At 40.8% G+C, this 25,281-nt stretch overlaps 1 protein-coding gene across 2 annotated transcripts in view; it reads left to right on the forward strand.

Moving 5' to 3' along the window:
* Positions 1-461: 461 nt before the first annotated feature.
* DENND1B (DENN domain containing 1B) overlaps positions 462-25,281 on the forward strand; it is a 150,787-nt gene continuing 125,967 nt past the window's right edge. The window contains exons 1-2 of one of the 2 annotated variants that reach the window (XM_018912069.3): positions 462-659; positions 3,489-3,553. In XM_018912069.3, the coding sequence (XP_018767614.1) occupies positions 643-659; positions 3,489-3,553 (82 nt within the window). In that variant the 5' untranslated portion in view covers positions 462-642. The remainder of the gene's footprint in view (positions 660-3,488; positions 3,554-25,281) is intronic. The other variant, XM_018912071.3, reaches the window with a different exon arrangement.

Genomic DNA, 25,281 nt, shown 5'->3' on the forward strand with positions numbered 1-25,281 from the left:
TCCTTGCTGCACCAGCTCTTCAGCCGATTGGGATAGTGTTTGTTTAGCACTCGATAAAACAAAAAGCTAAGCAGATTACAGCAGGTTAAATTAACATTTATGACCTTCAGCACGAAAAGATCCCCTTTCCTGCTGTGCATAACGTGAAAGAGCCGCTACGATGTGTCAGGGCACACACGAGCCGGACCCATCCTCTGAGCGGCTTCAGCAGCGGGTGCAGGTGCCCGTGAGGTGACCCATGACGGTGCCCACGCGCTGCCCTGGCCCACCCGCCGGGCTCGGGCAGCCTTCGCAGCGCACCTGCCGCGGAGGGCACGGGCTGCCGCCCTCCCCCTGCCGCCCTCAGGTGACACCAGCCCCGGCGGCTCCCCGGGCCGCCGCGGAGCTTCCTGGTTCCCAGAAGGTGCCGGAGCGGCTGCAACAGGAACTGAGAGACGGGGGAGGAGGCGGTGCCGCGCTCCGCCGCAGTCGCGGCCCGAGCCGGGGGAGCGGAGCGGAGCAGCCATGGGCCGCCGCCCGCCGCGGCGCTGAGCCGCCCCCGCCGCCCAGCGCTCCGCGGCCGGCGCTGCCCCTTCGGCCCTACCGGGCGGGGCGCTTGTCCCTGGGGGCGCAGGGGCCGCCTCCGGGGCCCGCGATGTGACCATGGACAGCAGGTTCAAGTGAGTGCTGTGTGCGCGGGGCCGCGGCGGGGCTGTGGGGCGCGGCGGGCTGGGCCGAGCCGAGCCCCCGCGGCGGACAAGCGGCGAGCAGGCCCCGTGCCTGCCCCGGTCCGCCGGGCCCGGCGTGCGGCGGGCGGGGACGGGAGGAGGGGGAGCCCACCCGGCGGGAGCGTGCGAGGGGCCGGGCGCGTCCGCCGCGGCCGCTGAGTGACAGTGGGAAGGGCGGGCAGGAGGCGGCGGGGCCGGAGCCGGGGCGAGGCGGGACCCGCGGTGCGGGGGGAGCGGCGGCGCCCCCCGACCCGGCCCGCGGCGGCGGAGAGGAGGAGGAGGAGGAGGAGGAGAAGAAGGAGGCGGCCGCAGCCCCACCGGCCGCTCCCCCGCTCCACGCCGCCTCCCGGCCCCGAGGCGGCCCCGGTCATCGCCCGTCCGCAGCGGCTCGGGGGACGCGCTCGGCAGCCGCCGGCCCGGTCGGGCCGAGGCCCCGGCGCCGGTCGGGCTGTGCCCGGTGAACGGGGCCTGTGCGGGGGTGGCAGCGCGGTCCCGAGACCGCCGGGCCCAGCAGAGCTGCCCGCAGTGCCCCTGCCTGCCGCGGGCCGGCTGTTACAGGCATCCCTTTAGGAGGTCACAGAATTGTCAGGGTGGGGAGGGAGCACTGCAGATCATCCCGTCCTCTCGCCTTGCCAAGGCAGGGTCATGTAGAGCAGGTGACACAAGAACACTTCCAGGTGGGTTTGGAACGTCTCCAGGGGAAGACTCAACGACCGTCCTTGGGCTGCCTGTTCACTGCTCTGTCGCCCTCGGTGTAAAGAAGTTGTTCCTCACGTTCAGGTGAAACTCCTTGTGTTTTAGCTTATGGCCATGGTGGTTGCAGACCATCCTTCTGTCATTACTGCGTGGCCGGTGCAGAAGAGGTTCTTTGGATGTTCCGCATTGCCGTCCCGGCTGCCCTCCAGCAGCGGCCGCCTGCTCTCGTGACATTGAAAGTGACAAGATGTTACCCACGGGTTTCGGCAATTGACAAACAGCTCCGTGTCTGTACGCGCTGAGCAGGCTGGCACCGCGGAGCTGGCAGGGAAACGAGAGACGAGAGACAGGCTCACAATTCTCAGATTAGTTTGACACATTTTTGACACTTCTGAGCGTAGTGGGATGTGAAGAGTAAACTTAGAAGCATTTTCCTGCAAAAGCAGTTTTAGAGTACTACAGTGAAAGACAGAAGGCAGTTTTACTTCAAAGACCTTTTCTGAGTGTAACTCATCTAGGGGTTGAGTTAGAAGCATTCTTTTGGTGATTATAACACAAACTGATTCACATTAAAAAGCCCCAGCCTGAGAGGATAAACCGAAGGCCTAAGCTAGAGCAATGTCATGGGGAGATGTCATTTCTTTTAAATGAAGAATTTTTGTGGTTCAGTTTTCTAGGTGACTCAACCAAGCAGCCTTATCAGTTTCATTCTGAACCTGCTCACCAGCCAGAGGAACAATGGACAGTTTAACACCAGAGTAAATCTCCAATGTCCTGGATTTACACTGTTGTAACTCAGACCAGAATTTCATCTCCTATATGCAGGATCAGTAGATAAAGGATTTCCCCAACAAAATGCTTTAAAATGCAAGGAAAGAGTGTGGTATGGGCGGGTTATGTCTTCATAATGTGAATTGGACTAGAATTGTGTATCTCAATTGATGATGGTGCTGAGGTCAGTGAAAGCATCTACTGAATCAATTAATTTGTGACAGTTGAGTTTTCCCTGGCTCAGCCTTTGGATTTCATTCAATACTTTATTTAAAGAAACAACAGTGTTTTAATTTGCTCTATGCTTTATGTGAAGCTTCCTAGAAACCTGGAACCAAGTCTTTTTGTTTTTTTTTTTTTTTTCCCTATGCCTAAATCTCCAGCTGATTTCAGTGGGAGTGTTACACAAGACAGGAGTTCTACTGTGAGCCTTTTATGTGGTTAAATGGATAATTGATATGGGTGTGGTTATACCGCTTGTTTTTAATATAAATAGCAGTGTGCTTGGTAGGCAGAGAGGGGTGGATGGCATGGTAATGTCATTTAGACGTGTTTCAATGAATATGTAGTTTGGGATTAGGTTGAGTGTTAATTGCTGTTGGCACACGCAGTTTGTTATTATCATCAGGTGGAAGAGGCGCCGGCCGTCACACACAGCTGCCCTTGATGGCTACTGCAGATAGTCAGGTTCTGTCTTCCTGGCTAGCTCGGGCCTGTGGCCATCCCCACTTAGTGCACTCCTGTTGGCTCTCGCAGTGAATCACGCCGGAGGTTCAGCCTTTAGAGGCCCAGCTGGCGATCAATATCTGGTGAACGAGGAAGCCAAACGATTCTCGGCCTTGGGGTGGTAATCAGGTGCATTTAAAGGATGACAGCTAAACACAGGGAATTAAAATGGAAGTCTAATGATGGGCTGTTCCTACTTAGAAATAAGACATAGCTTTAGAAAAGGCTTCCTGCAACTCCATTAATGTTGCAGATTGATTGATTGATAAGGAGCTTAGTAGCTCTTTTTTCTCAACTGTTAGATGAGGTATGGTGAAATGACTTAAAAGCTATTTGATATATAAGGCAGTGACAATAAAATGTAAATAGATCACACAGTTCATCTTGTTTATCTTTCTTATTCCTTTCTTAGGGGTTTATAGGGAAATGTGACTTTTTGGTTCTTCCTTAGAACTAATCTGAGTATTAATTTTGTTTCAATAATATTTAATTCTATTTACTTTTCTATAAAAAGAATGGAAAGAATATAACAGTAGAAATAACATCTGAAATACATATATGATAATTGGATGTGTTTGTTTCTTCTAGGGAAAATCCGGAACGTACCTTTGATTTGGTACTGAAAGTAGAATGCCAAGCTTCAGAAAATGAAGGTAATACACTGTGCAGAAGATATTTGTATCGAGAAATGAGAGCTAGAAAAAAATACTTGGCATCCCAATCTAGTGTTATTTTATACTTTAAATTGCTTTTGGACTGAGATTGTATTAGAATGTGCCTATGATTATTTATTTGCTTTTTAAAATCTATTACTTTGTAGTTTTTGCGGGGTTTTGTTATGTTTTCATTTTAGCTGTTGTAAAAATATTTTTGTTCTCCATTATATATTTGCAAAACTTGGACTTGAAATGTATTTTCTACTCTTAAAATGTTGATTTTGTGTAAGATTTCGTTTTAGAAGAACAGTTGACTTCTGTCTATCAGGGGAGTGTTAATTTTGATCAGTGTGATACAGAGAAATTAAGTTATCTTCTGAAAAACAATAGGAAGAGACTTTCTTTGTAGCTTATGTTTGGCAGCTGCCTTGGTTTGCTACACCATACAAACAGCAATGAGAGCTGCCTTGAGCTTGTATCTAGCCGTCACTTTCACATCTCTATAAACACGAGGTAAAAGAGATGTAGTAGTGCAAGAGTTGTCTGAGAGAGGCTTTTTTTTTTCCTCTTGGGTAAAAAGAACATGGGCTTTCCAGTACTGAAATTCAAGTGACCTCTTGAAAGTCCACTGGGGGAACTTGGTTCATGTTCTCACACGAGGTTGTTGGCCTTACAAAAGCAAAGGGAGAGGAGGAGTCTTGTCGGGGTTGTATTGTAGTCATGTTAGTCTGTGACAGCTGTGTCTTAATCACAACTATAAAAACAATAAACTACATCTTAAAATAGACTATATTTCTTGTCCTACTGTGCTAATGGATACTGGTTCCAGAGTTTACTACTTTAACAAGTAAGTGGCCTGCAGAAGTTTATAGCCAAGCTATTCCTTTTTTTTTTAATATATTTCAGACAGTGTTTCTGTTAGTGTGAGTTGTAGGAATGTGCCTTATGTGCTTGGAAAAACCCTGTTTTTGTTGAAGCCAAACAATTGTAGATCTTCATGTCTTTTAATTATTTTTGTTACCAGCCAGCATCCTCCAGTTTATCACCTGCTTTTTTGATTTGGTGTTGGTATTGTCATAGTTTGGCAGATCAGGTGGACTTTCCTAACTTTCCTATGATCATTGTTGTGGCTTGATCACATGGTACTCTGCCCACTTTTCTCTCCCTTTTGCAGTTTTTGCCTTAGTGATTTCATAGATGATGTCTGGGAATGCTGCTTAGCTACTTGACTTGGATTTGTTTCTCTCGCACTGTTCTTTTAGTTTCTGCCCCCACCCAATATCCCTTCCTGGGGGCCTGTTCATGGCTTGGCTTAGGCACAGCTTCAGGCTGCAGATTTGACTCCCTTTCTTCCTTTCCCCCCTGAGAGCTAGACTGTTGGTAATCCTTCCAGGTCTTCATTTTGAAGTCTTGAAAAGTGTGGGCTTCTTCCTTCTGTGATCAGAACATGGATCTATATCCTTTTAATTCCTTTTATCTCCTGTTTGACTTCTCATTTTTCTTGTGCATCTTTCTGCCACTGCTGCCATAAGAAACCACTTCTCATTGTGTGCAGCTCTGTGAATGACTGCCTACACCTGAATTTTGGTCATAGGCATTTCCCTTGTCTCTCTTGCTCGGTAGTTTTGCTGTTTATCACTTGTCCTCATGGAGAGAAGCATCTTTAAGAAATTTATGTGTCTCCTTGCTCTGTCACATGAGTTAATGTGGGGACTGTTTGTGACTGTATTGTCGTTGCATTATCTGCTATTCTCCCTTTTGTCACAATTGCTTCTATGCTCTGTGGGCTCAGTTGCTCTTAGTTCATGGTTTGGCCAAAGAGAGGAAGGAGGTTTGATACCAGTAATTTTTTGGAGTCTGCAGTGTGTAAGTGGTGAGGGTCTTAGGGGTCTTTAGCTGGCCTGCAGCTTGTGTTGATTCTTGCATGCATCCACAGATCAGGATAAAAGTATAGTTCCCTTTTGCCAATCTAACAGTGCTGGCTGAATATTCCAGTTACCATCCTGTTGTACTTGGTGACCCATCTGGGATTTGTTTTAATGTCTTTCATATCATATCTAATTCAGATAACAAACTCACTCCAGTGAGGGCTTGACATCGTATTTACATATGGTATTATGAGCACAGTGATGTATCAAATTAATATATCTGAATGTTAAAGTTATCTAAAGGAAATTCACAAGGGACAAAAGTGTATTGTCTTCACTGCCACTTTAGAAATGGAGCACAGGGCTTGTCATGCAAAACAGGGAGCTTTCAAGGTTGGTTTATTATAAGGCCTAACAAATTTGACAGTTACCCTGTATTGTAGGTCTTGCCTTTAAATAGATTTTCATGCTAGGATAATCTTTTGAATATATCATACTTGAAAACATGATCCATTCACCTGGTTCTTTGCTCATGCCTCTTTCTTTCTTATGAAAGAGATTTGTGTTTAAATAGGGGCTTTCTCCCTCGCATCCCATCTGCTCCTTGTACTTGATCCTGAAGCTATGTCAGGACTGAATTTGTGACATCACTGTCACCAGTGTTGCCGTGGAAATATCACAGCCACAAAATTATGATCTCCCTGCATGAGTGAGCAGCAGGAGAAGCCGACTTAGGAGCAAGGAAGACCTTAATGTGACCCGTGTATCTCTAAGCTTTTTATTTGCAAGCTTTGCTGTAGTCTGTTCTCCTGTAATTTCCCTGTGCCAATGTATAACTGTTTTAACAAATCAAAATGGTGGTGGCCTTACTGCATGTGGAGCTCTTACTAAGATGTTTTTATGAGGATGCTAAGTGCCTGCAACATGATTAAGCGTTTTACTGTTAAAATTGTTTAATACTTTTGGAAAAGCGCTTTTTCATAACTTCTTAATTACAACATAGATCTCCAAGAATGTCAGTTTTACAGACATTTCTTTGTCCTAGGACTCTTCCAACTGTAAAGGGTCATACATACATGAAATGCAGCAGCATATAGTTTCTTCTATGTGTTAAGAAATTTGTTCTTCAATTATTCCACTAATTATTTTCAACATAGGTGTTTACATTGAGTAGAAACCAAAGAGATTCCATAGAAGTTAGTATGAATTTATCACTTCATGTTTGGTAGGTAGCTCTTGAATTGGTTTCAGGCTCAGTTGTGCTAGCATGTATTTATTTATAGGTGGATAAGTAAATTTTGTTTCCCACTGGATACATGGTTTCTGGATTTTTTTGTGATTTAAGAGTAGCTTACATACTTGAATATTTGTTACTCTGTTTTAAACTACAGGAATGCACAGTAGCGTTGCTACAGCAGTGATCTTCCAACACTTTCCTCAGACAGGAGAGGGGAAAAAAAGGATACAGTCTACCTAAATATTCTCATAATTCCCCCAACAGTTTAGGATATATGCTTAGTGTATATTCAGAGTAAATCTCCAAAGAGGAGACAAAACCTTCAAGACCAACATGGGATTGTATCCCAGATCATAACTTCAGGCCCTTTGCAGTGCTGAGGATAGTAAACATCAATTAGTAACCAGTTGATGTGACAGCTTTTACTTAGGAAAATTCATAACCCATTTCTCACAAGACTTTTGAGATGAACTTGCCTCTGTTCAGCAGAGTTTGCTGAGTGACTGGGACAGAAGTGCTAAGCTATTCTAACAGCCTGGTATTTGCTAATTGTGAATTTGGCTTGCAATGTGAGTAGCACCTTACAGAAGGAAGTTTTACACTGCCTTCCAGGCAGTTGCATATTTTTGTAATTCTTTTCTGTGTTATTCCTTAATGAACAGCGAACAAGAAACAGCAAAAATGTGTGCTCAATTTAATATCAGTAGCGGGCCTTCTGTATTAAATTTTCACTTACAGACCCATAGGGCAGCTTGATAACAGATATTATCAAAACTGCTGTGTTATTTTAAGGACAAGAATTTCTCTTTAACTTCAGGGTGAAAAGTTTTTGTTTTTTACACTTTGAGCTGAGTCACCCTTACTGGGTATCAGGAGTAAAGCAGTGGTTCAGTTATCCTAAGTGCAGTCTTACATAAGGCTATTGCTCAACAGCTGTACCTACAGCAGCTTTACTCTCTTCCTGGCACTCTTTTGTCCCTTGAAAATTACACTGTAGCTGGCACTGGAAGATGGGTTGGAGCCTAGGAATTATCTGGATAAAGCTGTCTGCAGCTTTTTTTTTTTTTTTTTTTTTTTTTTTTTTTGCCATCCAGACCCTTCTACCATGAAAAGTAAATTGAATTTCTGAAATGTTGATGTCCCTGAACTTTTCCACAGGACATGTCCAAGTTATTTGTGCCATTGTAATCTCTGTGAGGAGTGTCTATGTATCTGTGTATCTATGAGTACACAAGCATGTACAGGTTGTACATACACACCTCTAAGTCTGAATTGTGGGTTTGAGTTAAATGGGCAGGGATGGAGCTGGCAATTTAACTCAGTCTATAAATGTTGTATCCTGTGCATTGGTTCTGTTAAAACTGGGTTGCAGATGCAAAAGGCAAGGCAGATACAGCAGCCAGCAGTAGAAAAGCAATGTGCAACAGCTTCTGTGAACATAAGGTTTTCAGTGTTTCTGTCCACAGTTTCCTGAGAAGATGACTCTGATTGGTTTCAGTGTGGTTTAGAGAGTGCTGTTTGCTATACCTTCTTTTTCTTTGATTATAACACATTAAAAAAAACAACAGGCTCTTCAGAGGCTGCAGGTAAATCCAGAAAAGTCAACTACTGAATTGTGGTTTGGGTCTAAAGCAATCCTGACTGCTAAAGTTTTACTTGAAAACCCTTTTAAACTACCAGTTCATTTTCTGTCCAATCTAAGAATAATTGTTGGAACACCCGTGAAATTTGGTTGCTTTGTTTCTATTTCTTTTTTTAATGCTAAGAAGTCTTATATAGCTCTAGGGGTAGATAATGTGATTTCCAGAGAAAGTGTTAAATAGTTTGTGTTGAATTGCATGAATAACTCCTGTAGTTTAGTTTGCTTCTGCCAGAATGATAATATCTTAGTGATGTGTGATCTCCAAATTATTTTTCTTTAAAGGGCCTTATATTCATTAAATTTTCAAGAAAAAGCCACAAATCCACTTCAACTGTGTGTTGGTAGAGTTAAAAACTGTATGCATTAAGTCCAGGAATTAGTTTAGAAATGCAAAATTCTTTGTCTGAGGTTTGATTGCTCTCTATTAAGGTACTAACAAAGTATGTAAATCCAGAAAGGTCCCAATTCCAAAAACAAGTTTAATGCAGTTGGTAGTTTTGTCCAAGGGTAATCTGTCTTGCTTTGGTAAGGTTTAGATTTAGAGTCTTCCAAAGCTGCCTGTAGGATTGTGGACAGAGCTAGCACCACTTTTTCTTCTTCTGTTTTTTCTTCACTCCAGAGAGTTGTTTGTTAACCACATTCTCTGAGCCACTGGGTGTAACAAGCTGATCAAGATAACTTCTTTCCTCTGCTCTACATTTTTTTGTACAGTATCTTTTAAACCTGATGAAAAAGATAATTCTATCAGAGTAACACATGAAGAAGTCTGCAGGATTTTTTAAGAGCAGTAAAAACTTTTGATGCGGTGTTTATATACTGCTAACCTTTTTCCCTGTTGGTTTTAGCTGGAAGGGAACTAAATAAGTACTGGCCCACAGAAAATTAGGTTTCTCTACTTTTTTAAAGCATCCTCTGTTCTTCAGGTGACTGTGGAGAGCAACTATATGTTGCTATGAACTAGATAAGCTTTCCTAAAGTATCTCATTTATGTATATATTTTAGTCTCAAATACTGTATTAACATATTAGAATTTTTCAACTGGTAAAATGTCATTTGACAGCATTGGATCTGCTTATAGTCTTAGCTTAGATACAAATTTTGTGTATTAGAAAAAGAGAAACTTTGTCTTTATATTCTTCAGAAGTTTCATTGAGCTTAACATCCGCTCCCCTGTCCCCCTGCCCCAACTCATTAACTCATATGTTATTTAGGTTAGTGCTACTTCCCTGTAGTGGTTTCTTGCTATTCTGTTGAAATTTCAAAGCTAAAAAGGACATTTAGTCTAGCCTGATTTCTCTATAGGTTTGATTGATGAGGAGAAGAAAATATCACAGTTTTTTGTTGAGGGTTGTGTAAATGCTTTGAAGACAAAAGCAGGTAGTGTATGAAAAGCAGGTAGAGCATCACTTGTGTCCTTCAGACAAAACCAAGGAATATGAGCCAGAGTTTGGCTGAAGTTCTCTTGTGTACAAACACCAAGCATAGCTGTAAATCCTTCATAAATTATAAACTTTAAACCCTCCACTTGTAGCTAAATGAGTAATTTCATTGTGTTCAAATTTCTGGCATTTAATTGGAAAGCCCCTGAGGGTATGAACAATGTCTTCTGTGTTTAGACTGTCACTAGCACAGAGTGGGTGTTAGAAAATTATGAACAACAAATCCAATTAAGACAAGAATGATTTTGCATCTAAGATAAAGATTGGCATTTTGATGCTTTTTACCTTTTCCTTCTTTTCTCCAGAGACTGAGAAATGCAGTGTAGTCTCTACAGCTTTCAGCTTCTCCACAGATGCAAAAATGTTGCTACTTTTTAGTGTCTCATTTCCTACAGATCTTTTTTTTCCACCAACCTCCAGAGATTCTTGGATGTATGTGTAATTTGGAGGTGGGTGCAGATATGTGTGTGTAGGAGGGGAAGGGGTGAGAGCTGCTGAAGAAATAGGTCAAGGAAGCCCTTTCTCCTATCTTGCCTGCATTCTTTACCAGGGTGAAGAGACCTCAGTGGGGAGGGCCAACCCTGCTCCCCAGCAGCCAGAGGACAGTCCTGGGAGGAGTGGCAGGCTCTGCTCTACTGCAGAGATTCCAGCTGCAGTGATGTGGGGGCAGGCACTGTGCTATCACTGCTGGTAGAGATGAAGTATTCCCCTGCAGGCACTTCCCTGGCTGTGTCAGTTTTTCTTGTAATGCCATATGCCACTTTCAGCAGGGTGATCGGGTTTTGGGTAGTGAAATTGAAAGGGAAAAACTTGATGAGCTAAGGAATACGGATACTAAGCTGGTATAAAAAGGATTTTGTTAAAAATTGAGTAGAGTGAACCAACTAGTATTAGTATAACTAAATATAAGTTGAAAACAGCCATGTGTGTAATGCAGTCATTCAGTATGAAAGTTGATGTTCTTGTGCTTTTTTGAAATTTAATTTTAGTTTCGTTTTAGTACTTCACTATTTGAGATGGCTGCCTGGGGGATAGTTTGTGGGCTTTTAAATTGCTTGCATTCAGAAGTGTTAAGAGTTTGCATATTTTCCTAAGCTAATGTCAGCATGCTTCAGCCCTCCCACACACTGAACAGCCAGCCCATCGTACTCAGAGATTTATCTTTCTTCAATGGGATATTTTATGCTGCTTCCTCTCTTTATATATTATGTTAGGACTTTTATATATATTTTTTTTTTTTAATGTACGGAGGATTTAAAATCTGCTGAAAAAACTTTGAAAACTGGTTCAACTTCCAAGGTTTAAAACACTTTTTTTGCAAAGCTGTAAGACACTTCTCTGTCTACCACTAATCTGAAGAGGCTTAAGTGTAGGGTTTCCTGTCTGGTTAACAAAAATAGTTTTTTAATTCCATTTCCTTTGCCACTGAAGATATTATCTGGAGAATGGCAGATACGTGTAGATGCACATGCTCATCATCTAACTGTTGAAATAGATACTTCTGTATGTAAATAAAATAAAACATGATCAGGGCTACAAAGGGAAGAGTTACATAAGTGCTTGTGAAGGGCTTAAAAACCCCTGAAGCCAAGTAAAGTGCTATTTTTGTTCCTTAAAGTAATGTAGTAAGAGCAATTTAAGCCTAGCATTGCTTTGCAACTAATATGTTAAGAATCCATATTTTTCGTGACAGGCTGATGTGTGATAACTCCAAGATCCTGGTAAAAACATGATATTTACAGGCAAATAATTAGGGGGGAAGATTCTATGTGACTGACAGATAAAGTAAAAAAATGCTGAAAACATTAACTTCTGATATTTGCCTTTAATATTTTTCCATATATTCTGGAGAATTGTAGCTTTATGCTTAGAACTGAATAATTTGGGTGAACAAAGACTTTTTATATTTTGTGAATCTGGTTTAGGAGAAAATTTTAAAACTTAGTACTGAACTTTATTTGGAAAAAAGAAGAGAAAAAGCAGAAGTTAAGAAAAAAGGCCTGAATGAGATTTTGGGTGTGGTGTCTGTGTTTCCTGCACTGGGAAAGCCAAGGCAGCAGTTTACAGTTATACTGTGTTCCTTTGCAAAATTCTCAATCCTTGTTTGGAAGGTTTTGTCCAAGTGTTAAATCCTTAATTAGAAACAAGGTTTGAGCAACGCCCTTAGATTATATTTCCTGAATCTGGTTTCTTTATGCATTTGAATGGGTATTCAGATGTAGATTGAAACCTAGTTAAACTTGTGTCTGAAAGGAGCATATTGATTATGCTTTCTATGGGACATATTTTTAAAACTTTTTTAGGTAATGGCAAGTTGGATCATTGTAGAGGCATAATCATAATAACAAAGGTATTTTTCTGTAAGTGGTTTAACACTGCATTGTTCCTTAAACTCAGCATCATAGAATGACACAAGTACTTCTGTCCATCTGACTTTAGATGCTATTCAATATCAAGGGTTTTATTTGTTGCACCACTTGAACTTGTATTAGAGCACATAGAAGTATTAAGTTGTGTTGCCATTGTGTGGATGGGGTGAAATGTTTGCTTTTGGGAGGGGGCAGTTCTTTTGCTGTGTCAAAAGACTAGCTAAATGCAAAAATCTGCTTAGTAGTTAAATAGTGGATGCTAAATATTGAATTTAACTGTATTGAGATAGTTGCACTTGACACAGAGAAGCCATGCTGATAATGATTATAGGCCCAGCATTATTTCCTTCAGAAGTTACAAAGAAAAGCTTAACATTTTAAGGCAGTTGTTTCCATGAAATAAAATTGAGTTATTACGGAACAGTGATACTTTTTATTTTATATCCTCAGGTTAAGATGCAGTGCAAAAAAAATAAAAGTAAGAGTGGTTTGTGCTACATTTAATGTGTTTGTGTTCTGTTTAAATGCAATATAAGAAAAAGTAGCAGCATAAAGGTAAAAGACAAGGGTTGTGTGGTGATTGCAAACTTACCTAGAAATATTTAAGTCTATAATGAGTTTGAAATAATGGAGTGAAACCACTGTGCCTTTAGAGTGTCAAGAGGGAAGCAGTTACTGTAATGTAGTCTTGCTGGCAGGAGCTGATCCTCTATGCATCATGTTCCCATCTTCTGGAGGTCCTTTGGCTCCTAAGCTGTGTTTGCTGTTTGTGTTTCACTTCAAATAGCTGGCACTGCTAAAAGCATATGAGGGAAGCATCCTTCCTGCTGCCAGGTGGCACCTGGCAGGCTGGCTCCGTGGGCACGCTCGCCATCCAGCTGCTGGGGCTGCCTCTGGAACTGACAGCAAAAGTTCATTAGGCAGGTCACATAGGGAGGGACCGATGGGATTTTCACGCTTTCAATGTAGCTTTGGCTGTTGAGTCATCCCTTAGTGTTGATTTCAAGTATTTCAGGTTTGTTAAAGGAAATGTATTGCCAGTTCAGGAAGCTAAACACAGCTAGGTATGCCCTTACTCTGTTCTACTATCTTCCTGTTGGCTTTGTGTTGGAATCTATTTGGGTTTTTTTAAACTCTTGTCCTGTTTTTGAAGAAATGGGTTTGACAACTGTGGTGGTTTTTCCCAGTTTTTCTGTTCACAACAAAATTTAGCTCCTAAGGAAAAACCCCCATACTCAAAGTAAGATGCCTGTTACCTATGGGCAGGTATAGATTTGGAGATAGATTAAATTTTCATTTTGTATAAACAAAATTCTGGCTAAAGACCACAATTGTACTAAGTTGGTATCATGCAATTCATAGAACTGAAAATAGTTAACAGCATTGTGACACAGCAGAGGAAATTCTGATGAATTTTGTGTCCAGGAAAATTTTGCTGGTATTCATCCTCTAGGTGACTTTTCCCTTTAAGAATAACAAGAACTTCAGTTTCCTTGTAGCTGATGAACTTTTGCTGTCACATCAGAGGAGGCTGTGGTGTCAGTGGTTCGGTGCCAGGACAAGTAAAGCTTCCTGACACCGAAACTGAGTTAGGTGAGGTTCTGAGCATTCAGTTTCAGTTTCAATCAGGCATTTTAATTGGTGCATCTGAGTAAACCTGTTTTAGATTCTGGGAATGGGCATGTTGCATGCAATGTAAGTATGTGTTTCCATCTGCTTTAACTTGGATTTGGAGCCCTCTAGCACCTTACTAGTTCTAGTCTAAAAATGCTTTTACAAGTGTCAGGCAAGACAAAAAAAAGTCAGAACTAGCAAGTGTAATTAATAAGTAAGGAATTCATAAAGCCCTGTTTTTTTTGGTCTTGATATAATATGCTGTGTTATACAAAGAATGATTTGAAAGATACATTCTTTTGCATTCTGGTTGTGATGTTACAAATCAATACTATGACACTGCTGGACCAAAAAAAGCTTGAGATGACCACCCCTTAAGTGCCTGGGTGAAAACATTTTTCATTGGCAATAAAAACATTAATAAACTAAAGCCTGTCTTAAACTGTGTGGCAGCTAGTAATGGCGACTCTTATTTTTAAATAAACAATTTTGTGTGATGTTACTGGACACTGACAGATACAGCAGACTGTCATTGAGAATACTGGTTGGGTCTTGCAGTCTTTGGAGGGAATTTGCATTGTGTTTTCAGCAGTGAACAAAGCAGAAATTATCTCAGCTCCTGGTATTGGGGAAAGTGATGAAGGGCAGGGTAAACCAGCTCAAACTGTAATAAAAATTAACTAAACTACCAGAATTTTCTGTGGAAGTGTAGTAGGATGAATTTTGAAAATAAAAGGTAGTGAATTGTGTTGGCTGTGGTCAGCAAAGCTCTTGAAGCCAGTAAATCCACAAGGATGGGCAGATTGCAAGCACTTGCTCTGTTGCTGCTGGGGAGCATGATCTTGGTCTCTGCTTATATATGATCTGCCTCTTGCAGTTTGAAGAGATGAGGAAGATCTGAAACTACAGCGAGCATTAAAGATCTAAAAAGAGAGAAATACTTTGCTTCCAGCCTGAAATTGTTTCATTTCAGTGTCTGGGTTTCCCTGACCCTCCTGATGTGGGTTTGCATGTCTCTCAGCTTTGAAACACTGATTTTTCTCTGCATTTCCCAGAAAACTTTGTGGTAACATTTGTTGTAAGAGAACCCATCTGTGTGGCTTGTGGACCTTCATAAACTGGAAAATACTCTGTGTGGTAATGTGTGTGAAAATAAGGATACCTTGTTATGAGAGGTTCCCTGCAAAAGGAGAGTACCCAGTAGAGATTTTACCTTTCTGGTGAACAGTGGCTGTACTTCATACTCTCTCCAACTTTTAAAATATTCAACAACCCTTCTAAAAGGAGAGGGAAGTACTGACTATAAAAATTGGAATGTGTATTCAGTCTCTTCATAAGTAAGATGTGGCCTCGGATTGCAGAATGATCTATGCATCCAGCAGTTAACATTATCATTAATGACTTTAGTAAAGGAGCCTGGAATTAATTCAACTCATGACAGTTGTAGAGCTGCTCATTACAGATGTACTGTAGCATGGGCTTAGAGCCAATCTGTGTAAAGTAAATATATACCCTTAGAAGATGCAGTTCTGGATTTCTGCTGAGAACATAACTGGGCTCTGTATGAACCCAAATCAGAATTTCTCACATTATGTCCTAGGAACATAATGGGATTTTATGATCTGATAAAAGAGCATTAGTGTTTTGTGTCTCACCATGTACGCTCCTCCTTTTATCTTAATAAACAAGGAAACTTGATACTGGCATGTAGTACTGGGGGACTTCTGCTACTGAAGTTCTGCTTCTGTGAATTTTAACACTAGAAATTATTCATCTAAGCATGACCAGTATGTTTTAATTGTCAGCACATCTTGAAATATTCATCTTTCAGGGAGCAAGACAAAAAGTCTTGCTAGGACAGAAAGTGCCAGAACAGCATAAACAATATTTGCAAACAATGTGATGTTTGGAAGTACTTTGTATGCAGAGAGATCAAAGTGAGTTTGGTCTTTTCTTTCTTTGCTTTGTTTTAAGACCTATATTTAGTTAATGTTGCTTTGGGTATGTAGACCAGTATATATTACTTAGCATAGCATTTAGTATAGCAGCTTTGTGCTGGTGCATTGAACACAATGCAAATCATGAAACAGATAGATGGCTTAATTTGAGATAAATGTTGAAAGTTAAGTGTTACAGAAACTGAGAAAGTGCCTTTCTATTAATCAGTGTTCCAGAATCTAATTTTGTTTCTTTTTAAATCATAGCAGTATAAATTCAATTCATATATTTAATAGGAATGTTAGGAATTCTGTCGTGTTTGTAAACCAAAAAGCAATTATAATGCATGTTATCTTAAATTAATATTCTTTTCAGAGAGCAATACTGATCCATTACAAGAAAATAGTATGTTTTGAAAACCAAAGAAACCAAATTTGAAATATAGATCGATCATTCTAAAGTTTAATTACCATGTCATGTTCATGTGTGGTTCACCAACATTTATGGAGGCTTTAACTTCACAGGGTATTAACTAGATATACTGGAATATTGCAAATATGCAGGGTTAGACAGAGACAGTTTTTCTTCCAGATCTTCTCTGAACACCAATGGCCAAGACAGATCAATGTTTTCAACTTCATTAGGTTCCTTTTAAGAAAGTGTTTACTACAGAGCAGCATTGGAAAATGGTGTTTTGTTGAGTTCTGCTAATTGACTCCTCTAATCAGAAATTCATAAAACATTCTAATAAAATTTTTAGTTGTCGTAAGATAAAATATGTGAGCAGTGAAACAAGAATTCTCTTTCATATGTAGCTGTGTTACAAGTTATGGTCATTGATAGAATGCACAGATGTGGGGTAAAATCTGCTTTATGTACAATGAACTGCAATCCTCCCCTGTAGAACTATCTGTGCTTAGAAAACTGATCACATAGACTAAAGATAAGGTGATTCAAAACACAGTGTTGTACAGGATACCAGCCAAGTCTGGTCTTGAATACTGCTAAGTCAACAAAGAAAATCACTTTATAAACAATAGATGAAATATCTTCCTAACTTGTGGTTAGATAGCTCAGTAGTTATTAATAGGATACAAAATATTTCAGCTCTGGAATATGTTTACAGAGCTTCAGAGCTCTGATATTTTCTTCCTTCTTCTTGTGTGTGTCCTGTCATTGTCTTTGCTTCCTCCTTTGCATGTGTGAGATTTATGTTTTCATTTGACTTAGCAGTGCTAAGGGAAAAGGATGAAAATACCCCCAACATTTTAAGGGCCATACATAATCCTTAAACCTTGTTGGATTTTGCCTTGTTCAGCCAAACAGGGAATGGCTCCACAAAGGTAAAACACATCCTCTGCTTTAGTAGGAAGTGCAAGTACCAGTCCCTGTGCAGGGAAGTGTCAAAAGCCCAGTTCATGGTGCTGAAAGCTTGGGTGATGCTTCACTGTGGGCCACATCAAGGTGCTTTACTGCTAATAAGTGCCCATTAGGCAAGTTCTGCGAAAAACCACAGGTCTTTGAATAGCATTTTGCAGGAAGTAGGTGCTTCAAGCTTTAAGTGAATGACTAATACTGAGCCTAGTGCATTTCTTGGTACAACTTCTTTGGTGGTAGTGGGAAGTGTTGCTGTCAGGTTGTTCTGCAACCTGTATTTCCACAGGCAGGAGGGAGAAAGCAAAAGCTCTCTCAGTTACTGCTGCCCAGAAGTTGTGTTGGTGGAATTGAAGTAAAAGTGAGTGGATGAGCAGTCCCAAAACTGCTCCAAAAAAGATGACATATACATGCTGTAATTCAAGATATAATTGCTTTATAGAGAAATTACGTAATTTTCCAAAGTGCTGGCTTTTCTTGTGCCTGGATCAGGACAGTCCCAGTGTTGCTTCACTTCTCTAAACTTGTCTTCCCTGAGAGAGCTGGTGCAGCAGAGCTGGTGGGTGTCTGTGCCTGTCAAGGGGTGCAGGGCTCCCCTGGAGAGCAGCAAGGAGATGTGCAAACAAAATCCAGTGACCAAGGACTGATTTCAGGGAGGGAGCAGATTAGGTCTTTGCTTCTGTGTTGCATCACTTCTCATGTCTTTGTTTTTAGAAGGGAGGATCTTGCTGAACTCTTCTTGGAGTTCAAGGTACTGCACAGATGTGTTACACTTAAGATAAGAGACTTCATTTGATTTCTTTTTTTTTTTTACTCAATAAAAGCAATATGCAGAGAGTAGTGAAGTGGACAGTGAGTCTGCTTCAGTTCAGGCTGAAAATTCTGTCACATTTGTCATGAGCTTTTAGCATTTCAGGGCATTTCATAATTGTTTCTGTTAATAGCAGATTGGTATTGCTTTTTGTGGAAGCAGATTTGAAAATGGATCAATATTTTAAAGAACTGTAAAAAAGGAATGAATCTGCTATGAAATTTATGAATGGATTAATCTGTTCTGAGCTTCCTTTCTGTTGCCAAAATCTTCCTGCATATTTAGGAAAGAAAAAACAAATGCTAAAGTTTGTTTTGGTATTTTTTTAAAAACAAACTGAGAATCTATTGACTCCCATTTCAAAAGCAAAACAAAGAAGTTATGTATTCACTTACCCTTTATTGGAACCTTTTTTTTGGGAAAAAATGAGCAGTTTGTAAACAGAACTCTCTTAAGTAATTTACAGGTGTCATTGGAGGATATAATCAGTAACCTTTGTCTTACACTTAGCTGCTGGGCTTTGTGGTACTTGAAATGAATCATACATTTTACATTGGCTTAAAATCTTACTCTTTTGTTTGTAGATCTATAAATACCATCTTTTGAAGAAGTTTTAGTAATGGAATAATTGAGAATTAAGTGACTTGTGTCCAAAGTGATGGTAGACAAGTGATTATTTGTGTATCTGTTGGTGTTAAGAGTGAGTTTAGATGTAATTTGTGTGTAGTTTACTTTTCTTCATTACCTGCTTCTAGACTAGTGTGTATTGCATAATTGTTCGATGTTCATTTTACTATATCCTTGAAGGTCAGGAATGAGAAACAGTTTAAGTGTAAGAAAGAACAAAATGGTAAAAAAGAGCACATAGATGAAGACAAAGATAAACCAAGTCATCTGTGCAGGGTGGTTCTTAAATATGTGTTGTGTGTGTTTGGTTTATAACTGTCTGGAAAGGAAATTTTGCATGGCACATCAGAAAAGAGATTTCAATATCTTGTTCAGCAGGTTAAAGAAGCAGCCCCTTATCATAGTGCAGTTGGTTCCCTGTTTTTCCATCTTTGGGTTTTTGGGTTTAATTTTGGGTGCAAGTGTATATGTGGGAGGAATTCTGACTGAGGCTGTTTGTTAAGGAGATGCTCTATAAGTTGAAGAAAACAGAAATGTATTCTTAAATTAGACTACTGTATTAAAAATTTAGCTTGCTGAAGTTTGGTGCAAAAGAAAGGTGTTGCTTCTCATTATCAGGGCAAATAAAGAATCTGGACTTTTATTCACTGCAGATGAGTTGTGTGCACTTCTTGATGTTTAATGCATACATGATCCCAATGTGAAGGCACGTTCTCTTTCACATAGCTGGTAAAACACTGGTTAATAAAACCAGCTGAAGTTAATCACAGCAGGTGTTGCAATTCACTACTTTGGTGGTATTGGCCAGCATAACCTGAAGCTGACTCAAATATCCAGGAAATGTCTTCTGAGAGATGCTTAACTCTTCTTTCGAGATCTGACAGCTTAAAATAGGTCTGATGTTGCTGCAAGGAGCTCAGCGTGTGGTCTGTGGAAATAAGGCTGCCTGCTTGGAACAAAACACCTGAACCCTCAGTCTGAATTATGCACTGTGTGAAGCTCTTTCCTGCTCATATCCCAAACTAAATCATTACCCATTTTTAGTGATCTCCAATAGCATCAGGTCTCCCTTTTGCATGTGTGAAAATGTTCTGTCCTTCCTCATTGTGAATGAAAGTCTGCCTAGGGAAGGGCCTGGAGGGCTGCCCCTATCACCTGCTCCATCCATTTGTGTCCCTAGTGATACTACATTCTTGTATTTATAACTGAAAGAAAAATGGAAAATGTGTCAGAATAATGATTCTGGCCTTCAAGGCAGAGAGGAAAAACTGGGAGGAGGTTTTGCAGGAGCTCATTCCTCTCTCTGATCACATGCAGCAGCATTCTGTGTGCCACTGCCCAAAAACTGCTTTGATGGATGTCACATCATTGCTCCTGCATGGGTACTTATGATCACCCTGGATTTGGAAGCTGCTGAAAACAGACATTTTCTCTCAGAGTGGAATGTGGGCCCATCTTGTGCAAGCACACTGGGGATTGAGCTCTCTTTATACCTTTGGCCTTGGCAGCAACCTTGAGTAGCCCTGTTGGTGGCTGTGGTACAAAGTTTGTGAGCAGGTTCCTTCTCTTAGTTTTAAATATGCTACTGTTGATTCCCTTGGATTATAGTTTTTGGGATTTAAACCCCAAAAACAGGGATTATTATTTCCTTTTCTTTACTTGTTCAATAGGTGAAGTTTTACCCTCCCCCCCCATAAGCTGTGTTTCTCACCTGAATGTATAATTTATTGAAAGTGCCCATGAGTAGATGCTTTTCCATACCTAGGTTTTATAATTTTATATTCTTCTCTCAGTCTTTTTTGGGTTTTGAGGAGAAGGTGGTCCAAGGTGGTGGTGTGCTGTGGATTTCTACAGAAGCTACAGGGAGAATTTCTAAGTGTTTTGCTTTTTAAGTCTCCCACGTTAATATTTTTTTGTCCTGTCAGTAACCTGGTGTGGAGCTAAAATTAACCATAAGACAATCAATTTCAATTATCATGTTCTTGAGTTAATGCTCTGTATTTCTTGTCAGACATTTTGTCTTTCTGAAATCAGTTTATGTGTATGCTCTCTGATGGGCCTACATATGTGTGAAAATGTGCAACTTGTTGAATAATTCTCAGTCAATAGCTGATCTGCATAAGCAAGTTCTTTAGTACCATGAACAGAATTATAGTATTAGACCCTCAGCTGTTTTTCTTCTGTGGCAGCTGTGTTGTTTTGGGGGGCTGGCTTAGATTCCTGTGTATCAGTGGTGAACTTTAGAGAGTGCTGACTCACCCCAGGAAGACCTTTTGTGTGAGAAGGCAGAGTGCAGTGGACCTGGAGCAGAAGTGTGTCTGATCAGTGGTGCAGAAGGCAATCCTTTCCAATTGAAGTGCAGTAAATGCCTGTATTGCTGTGTTTTCAGTATCACTTCTGGGGAATGGTGGTAATTGGATGGGGTTTATACATGGGATCTCCAAGGAGAGGTAGTTCAGTGCAAGGCTGAGGGTGCTTGTGCTGTGGTGGCAGTGCAGCAGGTGTTGCAGGCAGTGATCCAATGTGCTTCTCCTTGGGAAACAGGCCAGGCAGTCCTGGGAAAGATCACAGAGCCTAAAGCATCAGAAGTTGACTTAAATACTTTTTAGCTTATGAGATTAATACCCAGGAGTGTCTAGGTCTGACAGCTATCCTGTGTGGGCATTTTTTTTTAAGGGCATTACAAGGAACATTAAAATACTACCTAATCATGACTGACCTGTGTGGTAGAGGGAGATGCTGGCATGTGCCTGATGTCTGACACTTCTGAAGAAAGAGGAGGTTCTTACCTTCTGATTTCTGCTTCCTTTGCAAATCCAATCTTGTTTGCCCTTTGAGAGAAATGAGGTTGTTGTTAGGCCCTTCCTGGAATGTTGCATTTGGGTCCAGACTCCCAAATCCAGTTGCTTTCTGCATGCTGCAGCCATGACCAGGCCCTGTGGGGTGCTGGTAAAGGATAAACGTTGTTGTTTTTTGTTTTCCTTGTTATGACAAGGATGATTTCACACTTTCTTGTTTCAGCACAAAACACACTTTAAAAGAAACAAACAACCCCCCCAAAAACCTAGCACACCCCCTCATGTTCCCCCAATCAATCAACCTATGCCAGACAGTAATTTGTTTGCCTCTTATTTTGAGACACTCTGGCTCTCTTTTCAAAACAGATTGGGGAAATTGATGAGAGAGATGCATTTCCTCAGCTGTGCCCTATTCTGCTAGCAAGGCCCAGGGAATTCTTTCCAAGTTCACACTCAAAAGAGGCCATAAGAATTCCAAGAAGATGCAAACATCAGTTTTTCTGCAATAATAAATTCTTTTCAGAGTTTCAAAATATCATTTGCTTACTCAAACATTAAAATATTGCTCAGATCTAGTTTTTTTCCCTGGCCTACTTGTTTGGGTGTTTTTTCCTCAAGATGAAAGAATAGATTTTTATTAATGTAACTGCTGTCGCTACATTTATTAATGTAAACTGTCCTGCTACTGTGGATTATTCATGCTACAGTAATGCAAGTGTTGCAAAGAAACAAATTACAAGTCACTGCAATGTGGGTTTTTTTGTTTTGTTTTTATTTTTGTTTCCCTGTGTTTTTTATTTGTTTTTTTTCTGCTGGAAAATCCAATGGTTTGTTTGCACTCTAACTTTATGGATACCCTGTCTTGCTCACATTTTTCCTTAAAGGTCTTGTTTCATACAGCAAGGCATAAAATACTCGTGCTGCCATACTTTTATTTACTTTTATTTTATTTGCTGAAGATAACTGGGACAGTGGGCAGTAGTGACTCTAAGCTTTCAATTAATTTTGAAAGATACAAAAAGAATTTTATGTCTCGAGTTCTGCTTTAGCGTATCCATAGTGAGTATAAAATTAGGCTCTGCAAATATCCAGAATACTGTGTGCTTGGATATATTTAATAATCTGTGTATTATTTTAAAGACACACATAAGCAATGGCTGCTTGCTTATAAAATGCATTTACTGACCCATGAGTTAATTGATCCCTATGACTATTTAAACCTCAGGGCTTTAAAAGTTTTTCTCTTATCTTTATGTTAAACAATGGAAAGTTTTACCGTATGTTCAAATAACGTCTTCATCAGGTTCTCAACAGGATACCATAGTTAATTTTCAGTTGAGTGCTTTACAGGATTTTCTTTTTGCTGGCTGGTTGGGTGAAAGTCTAGACACTGAGAGACGAGGCGTTAGAGGGGCCTCACAATATAGTTATTGTGAATGGTAAGTAGGAGCAGCTTCCTCTGATGTACAGCCTCCATGCCCAAACCAGTGGTACAAAGGCATAGCTTTTGTTCAGGGGGATAGGGGCTAATCCGAATGCTGCACACTGTGAAAAACCTTTTATGGAAGGGGGGAAAAACTTGCCTTGAAGGTGAGAGGTCAGCAGTTTAACCTCTGACTACAAAACAAGAGACCAGTGAAGAATGGGACGAACAAGGGGGAAAAATACTTCAAGTACTCCATTCTTTGTTTATCAGAAATGGGTCAAGCAAATGAGTGTCAGGAATGGTTACAGGAGTTCTGATGGGCTGCAAGGAAGTCTGAAGATGTGCTCTGGCTTAGTTGTGCATTCCAATGGAGTTTGGAGCTTACATAGCTCTCTCTTAAAGGCTTGATAAAGAGATCCCCAAAACAAAATGAGATCCTGAAAAGCACAGAGACTCTGCTCTCTTCCTCCTTAGCCCATATTGGGTCCTTTTGTTATTAATTTTTTTTATTCTAATTTTCTTTTGTGTAGATTAACACAATTTAGTATTTGGCTTTCTAACTCTTTGCACTGTTTCTGGGCTATTTTTGGATATTTGTAAAGAAGCATCACAGTAATCACATGCTCACACGTGTTCAGCAGGCAGTGAGATGGGTCTCTTTTTAGCTAAAGCCATGGATCTTTGGGTGGTCAGTGCTATTGTACAACAGCAGGGGAGAGCTGTTTCCAATCTTTGTGCAAAGGGAATATGGAGGCTTTCCCCTCTGATCTCATTTTGGTATTATCAGTGCTGGGAATTTAGTCACAATCCAATTAGAAATGATGGAAGTTATGTTCACTAGGAGTTAAGCCTCCCATATTCTTAGGTCCACCCTTTTGGACCAATGGGTTGTGCTCAGGCTGGGAGAAGATAGCAACGGTGATTAGTACACTTGGTGCACTTAAGCTCCCTGCTTGGGATACAACCATTCCTTGTGCTTCACTACATCCAGCCCATGAGAAGCATGCTCACCTCCCTCCCAGCCTCTCCCAGCATGTAGAAAAGCAAAGAAGACATAATGCCTTGCTTGGGCACCTCTGGAAGTTTTGTACTTCACTGGACATAGATGTATTGTGTATATGAGGTAAATTCCTCTTCCTGCTTCACACAAAGGGATTAAAGCTAGGCTTTGTTGTTGACCCTCTTCACGTGTCACATCTTCAAACACTTGCTTATGACCTGGACAGCTTTAGGCCACTTGCATTCAGAGAAGTGATCAGGAACCAGCAGTGTTCCTCAGCAAGTCAGTGGCAGGGCCTCTCAGTGCCCAGGGAAATAGATTTTGGTACAGTCTTGATTTTATTTGTGCTTGGAAATAGCACAGCCTCAAACATAGTGCATCCTCTGACCTTTGGCCAAGTTTAATCTTTTGTTTTTCAATTTCACAGACATCCATCTTTCTTCTTTTAAAATATTTCAGGGGTAAATTCCTCAGAAAGGTGGTTCTAAGCATACTTCCATGATCTCACACATCTGCAAATGAAAAAAGGAAAAAAGACTTCATTTTTCTTGCATTCCCTAGGAACTCTGTTGGGTTCACTGATTTAAAAATACAGCATTTTAGTGGAGACCTTGTTAACATGCAGAGTTGTTTATTATATAAATGATAAATGAAAGGCTTAGGATAGTGGCTCTTGCTGGAATTACCTGAACAGGTAATTTCTGTAGCTATTAAGTGAAAGTAAAATGAGGAACCCTTTATAATCTTTTGCCTTGCTCCTAATAGGTTAGTTTTGTCACTTCATGAATTGCAAACTTTTCGGTTTTCCAAATTTGATGGGATCAAATGGTGTTCTCAGGCTAAATGACTGACACTTTTGCCCTTGGGGAAGCACCAGAAGTTAAAATATTGATGTATTTTGGAGTAGATACCTTTAATTGTATTCTATCAAAATTTGGAAAATAAGAAACAGAGTTTTTTTTCTTCTGCAATCTTGAAAATGACTCTAAACCTCTTCTTTAATGGCCCTTGAAGATCACTAAGTCCAACCCTAAACCCAGCACTGCCACCACTACACCATGTTCCAAAGCACATCTACACGTGTGGGAATACCTCTTAGGGATGGTGACTTCCTCACTTCACTGTTCCAGTGCTTGACAACTTTTTCTAGGAATTATTTTTTCCTTAATATCCAATATAAACCTCCCCTGGTACAACTTGAGGCCATTTCCCTTTGTCCTGTCTCTTTTCACCTGGGAAGAGAGACAGACCCCCTTACTTGCTACACCCTCCTGTTAGGCAGTTCTAGAGATATGTAAGGTCACTCCTGAGTCTCCTCCAGGATAAACACCCCCAGCTCTCCCAGCTGCTCCTGACCAGGCCTGTGCTCCAGACCCTTCTCCAGCTCTGTTACCCTTCTCTGGACCTTCTCCAGCATCTCAATGCCCTTCCTGGAGTGAGTGGCCCAAACCAAACACAGAGTTCAAGGTGCTGCCTTGCCAGAGCCGAGTACAGGGGGACAATCCCTTCCCTGGTCCTGCTGGCCACACTATTCCTGATCCAGGCCAGGGTGCCCTTGGCCTTCTTGGCCACCTGTGCCCAG

Source organism: Serinus canaria, chromosome 8 (assembly GCF_022539315.1).
Source record: "Serinus canaria isolate serCan28SL12 chromosome 8, serCan2020, whole genome shotgun sequence".
NCBI lineage: Eukaryota > Metazoa > Chordata > Aves > Passeriformes > Fringillidae > Serinus > Serinus canaria.